At 38.5% G+C, this 10303-nt stretch overlaps 1 protein-coding gene across 2 annotated transcripts; it reads right to left on the reverse strand.

The window, feature by feature from the left end:
* Positions 1-1973: 1973 nt before the first annotated feature.
* On the reverse strand, positions 1974-9976 carry EXTL2 (exostosin like glycosyltransferase 2). Of its 2 annotated transcripts, XR_004358607.1 has the most exons (6): positions 9818-9942; positions 8162-8232; positions 6636-7063; positions 5999-6099; positions 5199-5269; positions 4545-4587 (listed from the first exon to the last, which is right to left on the reverse strand). XR_004358607.1 is itself a non-coding variant. In XM_032696799.1 (5 exons), exons 2-5 carry the CDS (start codon positions 8164-8166, stop codon positions 4096-4098), a joined length of 996 nt encoding a protein of 331 aa, XP_032552690.1. In that variant the 5' UTR covers positions 8167-8232; positions 9818-9976; the 3' UTR covers positions 1974-4095. The 2 variants fall into 2 exon arrangements, 1 of the variants encoding a protein (XP_032552690.1); XM_032696799.1 differs by lacking the exon at positions 5999-6099 and having other exon boundaries at positions 1974-4587; positions 9818-9976.
* Between the last annotated feature and the right edge of the window lie 327 nt (positions 9977-10303).

Here is a 10303-nt window from a genome sequence, read left to right on the forward strand (position 1 = left end):
GAGGAGGAAAAAAAAAAAGAGAGAAAAAGAGTTATTCTTCGCCCAAACACCCCCGCCTGCCCCTTGAAACACTTAAAAAAAGATGTTGTAATACAAAGCCATATGCAGCCCTGAGGTTGACATTATTATCACCATCTTTCCCAAACACTATAAATAACCTACTGTAACTACCAGTTCAGATAATTAATCCCAGTGTGTCTGCAAATGAGACTAAACATGAGTGTGCAACACTTCTCACTCCTCAGTTTTTATTTTAGTGTCATAAGCACTGGATAATCTTTAAAGCTTTACAAATAAGGTGAAGTACTACACAAAACAGTTCTCTAGCGCAACTTGTTGTGTAGTTGCTTATTTATTTTTTGTCTTGGTTCTAATAATTTATACCTGTGTTCTTACATTGCTTTATTTACTTTTTTTTTTAAAGTTCCAGAGCTAATATTCCTAAATATGACTTTGTTTAGACCTGATCCTGTGAACCTAATCAGAAATATCATTCTCAGTACTGTTCCATACAAGATACTTACATGAATGAGACCATAGCTGTAACAGCACATTAAATAAAGGTTGTTGGTGGAAGGTATTTACTTTTCATGGAAATCAATGGGTTTATTTTTCCTTATATAGGAAAGTCCTTTCTATACGACTTTCACTTGTATTTAACCCTTAATTAAACAAACATTTATTTTTTTTTTTACTTACAGCTAATTATCTAAGGGGTACCTCTAAGAAAAGGGGTAGTAAGGTATTATCTCCAGAACCATAGTTTTTATAACACCCTTTTTGACTCAAACTTTCACTACAGTTCAACGTAACATTTCTAAGTCTATGCTGCACTTAAGGGGAGTTTGAATGAGCATACTCAAAATAGTCTTAAAAATACTTTCTTTGGCAACAGAAGCAAAGATGGAGCAGTGGAACCATCTGCTATCCGGAATCCAGAATCCTTAGAAACTGTTTGTGTTGAAGCCTATTATTTGTAAACCCATCTAGCTGGATGCTGAATCTAGGAACTGAAGAAACTGAAGCCCTGCTGTCAAATGTTTGCATACTGCTTATATACCTTTCGCAAAATTACAAATACTATTTTCATTGCATAAAAGTTCTCATTTGTGGCAATTAGCAACAGCCTTTGTAAGCACCGGAAATATTTAAACTAATCTTTCTTTTCTCCCCTGTAAAAATATGTACAGAATAACCAAGTTTTTTCAATTCCAGTATTGCATCTTGTAGTTTTTACTATGATAATTTACCTAATTCTTCCTTGTAAAATCCTAGCTTTAAGAATGTTTTCAACCAGTACAACTTTGTTTTTATAATCAATTCTAATTACTGGTTTTAACATTTGATATCAAATATCAAGGCTACAGTGACATCTTGTGGCATTTTTTGGTAAAGAAGCAATTTTCTTGTAGTCCTGTTACAGTATTTGAACACTAATATGCTGACTTTTTCAACTAGGATTTATCTTTCAGGTATTTTAAAACCCTATGTTGCATAAGCACTAATTTCTACAGAACATTCAGAGGTGGTGATGAATCTGTTTAGACTCCAAAATATTTCCAAATGACATCTAGGTAATATCTTTGAAGAAATAATCACATGCATATTATTTTGTTTTTCACTAAAGAATCCCAAAGCACTTTTATAATCACCAAAGGATAAAAATCAGCCTTTAAAAATAAGCAAACAAAATCCTTTTGGTTCCTAAACAAAATGAATTATGACTGGAGCTGAAGTCTTACCTTCAAATTTTCTTTCCTATCTAAGACTAACTGCTTAAGGCTGTGTTTTTTTGATGTCTTTTCTTCCTTCACAAGTGGGCCTTACCTAAATTAAATGAGTGTATGTGGCAACAAGTACACGTTTTTTAAAAAAAGAAATCTTGGTGCTGCTCATCTGTATGCAAACTGTGAGCTTACTTTAGACATCTTAACACTGAAAATTTTGGTAAATAATCTGAAAATCATCACAAATCTGCCTTCTGTATTTTATTTGACAATGGTACAAATTAAATTTAACAATATCATTAAAAGCTTGTTCTATTCATTTTTTCACTGATACAGAAGAACAAAAAAAACCCCAGAACAAATCAAAACAACTCCTTCCATCCAACACAGAGCCCAACACTAAGATTTGGCTGAGCTGACAGTTTGTTTCACATTTTAAAAATAAGATAAACAACAACTGTGAGTCTTCACAATTCTAGCTGATACTGCACAGAACAGAAATTACGGAAGACCAGTAAGTAAAAGAAATACAGTAAACTACAACTGGGAAAGTTGCATTTCTGGAAAGATGATAGACCTGTTTGTATACTACCAAGCACTATAACACAATAATTAAAAACTACTTTTCACTATTACAACAAAATTAAGCAGACTTTACAATGCCATGTTAAGATTTTGCCCTTTAAGTCTTACAAAAGTACTAGGAAGACTTCACTGAACAGAAATCAAATCCTTTAGCACTGATAGAACAAGGCAAAAGAATCCTCTGTTCCCCCAAAGACTCACACCCTGCTGTAAAGAACTTCTTCAACCACTTTTTGTTCAGCTAATGTATTACAAAAATGATAAAAGTATACATTTTTTGTGCAGATGCTATTTGTTTACTAGGTATTAGCTGTTATTGGTTGCCCACAGATACCTTTGAACTTATACTAGGAATCAATTAAAAGCTGATACAGATGACACTAAATCTGCTTTGGATGCCAAATCTGATTCTGTGGTCCAGGAAAATCGCTGTCTTTTGTTCTTTCTTCCATACCATAAAACAAAAACAAAAACAAAAACAAACAAACAAAAAAACCCAACCCTTCTGCAACTGTAATGGAAAAGGTTTGCCCTGTCTATGTTAACACAAGGTTTCCAGAACTACAGAGCCCCAGTTTAACAAAAGCTATTGACAGCAGCTCTGTTTCTTGCTACAAATGAAGCCAGGGAATTCAGAGAGCCCATCCCTGTCAACTATCACTGTAGTGTAAAATACTTTTTTTTCCTAATGCTTTACCCATTCATTGCACATTTTAATTCTGTTGTCATAGTCACCAAAACCAGAGAAGGAACTAGAAAGTAAATACGCATTTGAAAGAGTAGTTAAAAAAAACAACAGACCTGTACAATTACAAAATGTACACTGTAATAAATGTAGAACAGCTTGTTCTTACTAGGAATTGTAAATAAGACATTTTTAACAAGTGAGGATTTTCCTGGGCACGTTTTTGTATCAATGTAAATGCAAAATATCAAAATAAAACTAAGTACTAAAGAGAGTATTAATAAATAACATCCCATCCATTTCTTTGACTGCTTATGTAAGTGTCATATTTCATGTATTCATGTTTCTTACATTTCCAACTGCTAGGATTTACCTTTCAGCTGCTTGCAGTGTTTCAGCAACTCTAGGCCAATCAACAATAGGAAAAAAAGCCACATCACAGATCATTTTCCACTATCTCAGCAGGAACAGATATGGTAGGCAATGGTTTTAGGACTATCTGAGATTAAGGTGAGGTACTCTTCTTGCTTTCATAGCAGCTTCAGAACATCTCAGGACACCGAACAGCTTATATACAAACTTCAAAGGGGTTTTGTACAGGAGGGTAGAAGCCTGGCCAGCAGTTCACTGTAGCTCTTCTACAGTTTCACTGGGAACAGAAGGAGGTGAGGAGAGGGAAAGCAAGGAAGCATCTCAACACATAACTGTCAAAAATATGCCTAGGCCTCATTAGACTATATACGTATATTCAAGAAAAAAAAATCAAAACGTAAGATCTGAAGGGTGGGAGTGCATTTTTGACTGCATGTTTCTGAAGAATTGGCCTAATAATTATAGTAGCTTTTCAGATTTTAAGGAAAGAGGATGATTTTATCACAGCTAAACACTGTTATATATTAAGTTTTTAGAAAACTTACCTTGGTGAATTAGTTAGAAAGGAAAAAAAAAACCACATAAAAAGCCCAAAAGCCCAATGGAGAAAAATCAGAAGCTACACAGAGGGATGGCCAAGATGCAGTAATTACACCTTATTCTCTCCTTGAACTCAGTGGAGTTTACTGAGTACAGTTTAACATTTAACACCTTAAATTCATTGGCTTACATTTTATTTTTGTGATTTGCATAATTAGGAAAACCAAACTGAGAAATCATGATATTAGAATATTTTAAGGGCATGCCATCATAAATATTAACCAGTTTATTTACACAGTAGGATCTCTGTAACAAATGCTCTGCTCGGTGCCACATTCCAGAATAGCCACTGTTAGTGTCTTTTTCTAAATTTCTTATATCAACAGGCTTCACAAACACTCCTGAAGGCTTTCCAGTATGCTTGGCTACCAGAAAATTCATGGCAATATCATCACAATTTTGAGTTTCATCTATTAAGGCGTAAACTGCTTCTGGCTGCCGTTGAAAGTCTTCTAAATATCCACTGTGAAAAAATGCTGCACCAATAAGAACCATAGAATACTGATCTCCATTTCCAAATCCAGGGTTCTGCAATTCAAAGCTACCATAACTATATACGCCTGAAGGAGTAGAAATGTGCTTTCTAGGAACAAATCCCACTATATGCTCTGGAAATTGCTGAAAGAAAAAAGAAATTTAAAAAATATCAAAGTGAACCCCGCACTGTGAAATGTGTGTTAAGTACGTTCATTAGAGAGATTTATGCATTTTTTAAATGAGAGGAGCACAAGATTATTGCCAGCAAATAATTAAATTGTTGACATATGGTCCTTTGATCTGCATAAATGTTGCAATTAAATACAGTTTCACAAAACTGACACAGTATGCCTCACTCCACATCATGCAGTGCCAAGAAACATCTTTCCACAAATTGCAGCTGTGTATTTGGCACTGAAAATAACTTTACAGACATTTTATCTTGTTTTGCAAAGCGTAACACTTTTGTTTAACAAACTACTATACTACAATAAATGTAAATAAATTCAGCAGTTAGCAGCTTCATGTTTTTGTAAGTAAGAGTTACAATTTTAAAGTTATAGATTACAGGTACAGCTACTAAAAAGGATTATTTTTGTAATTTCCACTATTCAACACTTCAGTACTTCCAAAATCTAACTTTACAACTAGAGAACCAATGGTCAAACATTATGATACAGTATTACTCCAAATAAACCCATTAATCTCAATTGTAAGTCACAAATACTGCCGGCCAAGATGCAAAACATTACCTGCCAAACAGAAAAGGCAAAAGCAAGGTCATGAGCACTGACTAGAGTGTCATCATCCATCATTAAAACAGCTGAAGGGAGGAAAAAAAAAAAGAAAAACTTTTAATTTATCAAAAGATTAAATACATGAGAACAGTACGCAGCACAGTATTTGACAAATTAAATGTGAAATTTCTATAACCATTAAGCTGAATTACAACTCCCTGAAAGTAGATTAAGAAAACATAACTATATTTCAAAGCTAAAGCAAGGTTGCAGCTTTGTGGTAGCTGGAAGCAAACCTAAGTTTTAGATTATTTGCCAGGATGGAACAAAACCCAGCAACTTTTGATCATCTGTAGTACAGCTGGAGAGATATGTGTTGGAAAACTTGGGAGTGTTTGGCAAAGCAGCTTAAAATTCTACTAATCTTGTGTAAAGATACAACTAAAATAGAGTTAGATACCTTTCTTTAGCATATGAGCTTTATAAAGGATTCTTTAGAGTAAAATTTTACTCATCTCCTCACTGCTTGCAAGTTCTAAGTAAGCAAGTTAAATAAATTGCACAGGCAACATTCAATATGATTAACTATAGAAGGAAGACTTTGCCTTGAATTTCAGACAAAAGACTATCAGGAAGTGAAAAGGAAGGATATTCTTGGAACTCCAGATGCATTAAAGCTTTTTAAATTTACAGTAGGCACAAATCCTATGACAGTAAATAAAACACTTGGGAAGTTGAAGTTTCTAATGTCTTCCTAGAAATCGTGGGTTTGGAGTAGCAAGGCATGTTAGGAAGAGGGCAGTAAATAGAATTACCTTTACTAATCATGAGTAATGTCAGGTCTGTAATGCAACATATGGGGTTTTTTTCCACTTGAAAGAAACAGGACTTATTGTTGTACACCTCCTGGAAAGAGCTTAGGAAGAATATTTAGATGAACAGCCAAAAGACTGGGGAAAATACTCTTAAAAGGGATGCATAAATTGAGATAAAAAGCCAGACAGCTAAGGAGGGAGGTTTCTCAGAAGAGCAGAACATGCTTGAGAACTCAAGTCTTAAAGGAATGGATTAAATCAAGTCTTTACCAGATAACTTAAGTCCAGATTAGTGCACACACTCAACAAATACATGCATTATGAATTTCAGTTTATGCTACAAAAGGAAGAGAGGCTGAACTACCTATGTCTGCCTGACAAAGGAAATGGGGAACAGCTGCAAAAGCCCATGAAATACTTTGACGTCCCTCTCCTTTTTCCTTACTCTTCACTGACAGCCTGTTGGTGGTGTGCATCTGATATCAGAACATCGGTTTCCTCTATACTACCCACATTCTAAGTGACCCAGCACATTCATGGATTTATTACATAGTATAACTCAAACCATCTCTCTTTTAGCATTCAGATTTTAAGCATGAAAGTAATATCAGTAGTAGTGATATGAACTGCTGATTACCTTTTGTTTCCAGCTCAGGGAAATTCTGCAGCCTGTTTCTCATGCGATTTACACTTTGAACTTTAAAGACAACAGGGACAGGATGAGGCCCCAAGGAATTCCACATCTCCTCTGGTGTCTTCTCACCAATGTTGTTCCACACAACAATTACTTTATGTAGGTTGGGGATGGCTTGATAATGATTTAAGAGCTTTAGCAGTAAGTCAGTTCTATTATACGTCTGCATAATAAGAGTAAATGAATCCAAGGCAGACTGACTCTGGGGTTTTGGTTCCCTTCTCAAATTGGGCAATTTGTCATCTTTGATGTTGGGAAGCAAAGCTGTTAAAGCACCTGCCACAAGAAGTAAGACGATGATCACTACAGAGGTGAAGCGGAGGAGGCGGATTCCCATAACTCTTCCTGGAAGCTTACAGAAGTGAAAATACCTTCAAAACAAGTAACAAGAAAGGAAAAGTCATTAAATCCATGTTAATGAGCAGAACTCCCACAATATTAAGCCGATTTTGGTTCAAGTAAATAAATAAGGAGGATTTTAGGATTTTGGCCAATTACTGTCAAGACAGATACTTCTGTACTCTGTTCCTATGTTTATTTGCTTTGGTTAACTTTGAATTTCATTTTTTTGTGAAAATTAATCCAGAATAATTCTTCAGATTGTTCATTGTTTCTTATTTTCTCAGTACGGTGTTTTTGATTGAACATAGATATATTTCATCAAATCTATCCAGCTGAAATTAGAAAGCAAATTTATACTGATTCAGTATTTTCAGCACTGCAGGAGCTCTACTTTAGCTGGGAAGCAAAAGGGAGAGAAGATGCTTCCTCAAGAGCTCCTCATACAGCTTCCCCTCAAGGCCCTTCACCGTCTTTGTAGGTCTCCTTTGGATGCTCTCTAATGGCTTTATATCCTTCTTTTATTGTATTCTTACATTAATTACTATATTCATATATAGCTGCACGGGACCACCTGGAGGTAAGGCCGCCCCAGTGCAGAGCAGAGGGACAATCCCCTCCCTCAACTGTCTGGCCATGCTTTGCCTGATGCCCCCCAGGACAGGGTTGGCCCTCCTGGTTGCCAGGGCATTGCTGACTCATGTTCAACTTGCCAGTGACCAGGACCCCCAGGTCCCTTTCCATGGCACTGCTTTCCAGCCTCTGATTCCCCAGTCTTATATTCAGGGTTGCCCTGTCCCAGCTGCAGGATCCAGCACTTGTATTTGTTAAACTTCATACAGTTTCCTTTTCTCCTCCTTTACTCGTAAGATTAGTATGAACTGAATGCAAGATGAATACTCTAAGCTTACTACTTAGTAGTTACTCATCTATACGTATTACTCATGTTAGTAATTTCTAGGTTTTCAGCAGGGAATTCTGATCAAATTCAGTGATCCAGGACAGCTGAACAATTACAATTTGAGAGTGTTTTTTCACTGATTTTTTTAATCCTTCTTTTCCAAAGTGCAAATACCATGCTTGAAAATGTGAATGTAAATTATTTTAATCTAAAAAGCCTCGCGACTCACCTCATTGTTGCCAAGTAGGATCGTTTTTTTCCCCCTTCTTTTTATAGGGCAGTTGTTTGTGATCTTTAAATCTGTTGGAAATTAAAGGGACTCTATAATTGAAGATCAACAATTATCTACATGCTACCCAGCATTCTTTTACAAATAAAAGTTCCTCTCAGTTATTGACTGATATACGCATTCACGGCAATTATCCCATCCTTTTTCCTATTGCTCAGTTGAATTGTCTCTGCCTGCCAATGAACACTCCAGAAAGAAGTTATTACACCAGATGGTCAAAAAGAAAAGAACAGCATGTTTCTCTACTCACAAAATTGTCACCTTGTGCCAGTGCAATGTCTGTGTGTTCCATCCTTAAGTTCAACTACAGAGATACAAGGAGTTCTCCAGAACCTCACCAGCTGTTGCTTTGTTCACCAGGCACCACTAAAATATATATTTGGCTACCACAGTCAGGCAAGTACTCCCAATGAAGTTATTTTATTTTATGGCTCATCCCCTTCATGTTCTCCTTCCACTGAGTTAACGAGTTACATCAGGGGTTTAAGACACAGAATTTTGTTCTTCCCATCTGGTTTGGCAGCTTGGAAAATATAAGTGTAAGCACATAAAGGAAGGATGTACAAGAGTCTTCCTTTTGCAGGACAGCAGAAGAAACTTGTCTGTTAAGGCTCTTAGACTGTGGGAGGGATTTTGTTCCTTTAAAACTAGAAAGAGTCTTTAATTTTGATTTAGGAAAAGTACTGTGAAAGCTCAGAGAACAAGAATTTGCTGAATTTGTTGAATAATTGAACCAATGTGAAATTTCATAGGAGAAATTTGTATGGGCTATATAAAAATATATTGCTTCTTAAAAATACAGATTTGCCAATTTGTGTGTATAACAATCAGAATATGTCCACGTATGCAGGTCTTCCCAAATCTGAGTTCCAATTTTACCACTACTTTGTGAGGAGAGGCCACTGAAACTATTTCCAGAAGCTAATCACTTGTTTTGGTTGCCTAATTTTATAGGTTTAAACAATCACATCTGATTTCTAAAAATTATTAGCAGGAGTGGCTACTCAGCATTTATGAGGTCCACTGTATCCTCATCGTATGTGCTTTTGAAAACCTTAGATCCTCTTTCCCCAGTTTGCGACCTAGTTGCAACAATACTTACCAGTACTACTGTAACGATAAATTAAAATTTAAAAGCATACAATATTGTTTGCTGTTTATGAGGCTTCCTTGCTTATAACACATTCTAGTGTTTACAACATGTAGTGACAAGCAAGGATTATATTATTATACAGTCCCCAATTAAAATAAGCGCCTATTTAGATTTTTTAGAACTAGCATCATGGCACCTTCTGATGTGCCGTGAAAGCGCAGATCGGTTTTGCCAGTTAAATTACGAAACTGCAATGCAGGATTGACCTCTTTTAAGAAACCGTACAGTACTCCCTGTACACAACACAAAATAAAAATGACGAAAATGAAACCCCGCTGTCAAAACCCAGTGGCTTAATCCTCGTTCCGAGGAAAAGATTTCTCGAGCGGGTGCCCCTCCTTTGGTGGGCAGCACCCCGTTAGCAGCACCCCGCAGCAGTTCGGTGCGGCCCGGCAGCACCGCAGCATCCACATCTCCCGCCCCGCGCCCGCGGCTTCGCTCACGTTGCGCTTCCTCCGGCCGGGCGGTGCTCCCGAGGCGGCACCGGCAGGGCAGGGCAGGGCAGGGCGGAGGATGAGAGGTGCCGGCCCGGCCCCACCGCCCGCACAAGCCCCTCCGGTGACTCAGGGGCGGCCCCGCGGCAGCGCCGCTTCCTGCGGGGCGTCCCCGCGCTTCCTCCCGGCAGGCTCCGCGCCGCACGGCGGGTTCCCGAGCTCCGGCGGTCACACGCGGGGCGCGCCGCGCCCCCGACCCGCGCCGAGCGCCGCCGCGACAGCTGCGCCGGGAGCGCCCGGCATCGCCAGCGGAACGCGCGCGAGCGGCTGGCACGGCGCGGGCGGACCAGAGCTCCCGCCCCGTGCGCGTTGTGTGTCACCGGCGGGCAGCGCGCCCTGCCTCGCGTTCTCCCCCGCAGCCCCGGCCCGGCCCCCGGCGCGCCCCCACAGCCCCGCTGCCCGGCGGCGCAGGCGCAGTGGCGGCCGGAAGCGGCG

The sequence above is a fragment of the Chiroxiphia lanceolata genome, chromosome 9 (assembly GCF_009829145.1).
Source record: "Chiroxiphia lanceolata isolate bChiLan1 chromosome 9, bChiLan1.pri, whole genome shotgun sequence".
Classification (NCBI taxonomy): domain Eukaryota; kingdom Metazoa; phylum Chordata; class Aves; order Passeriformes; family Pipridae; genus Chiroxiphia; species Chiroxiphia lanceolata.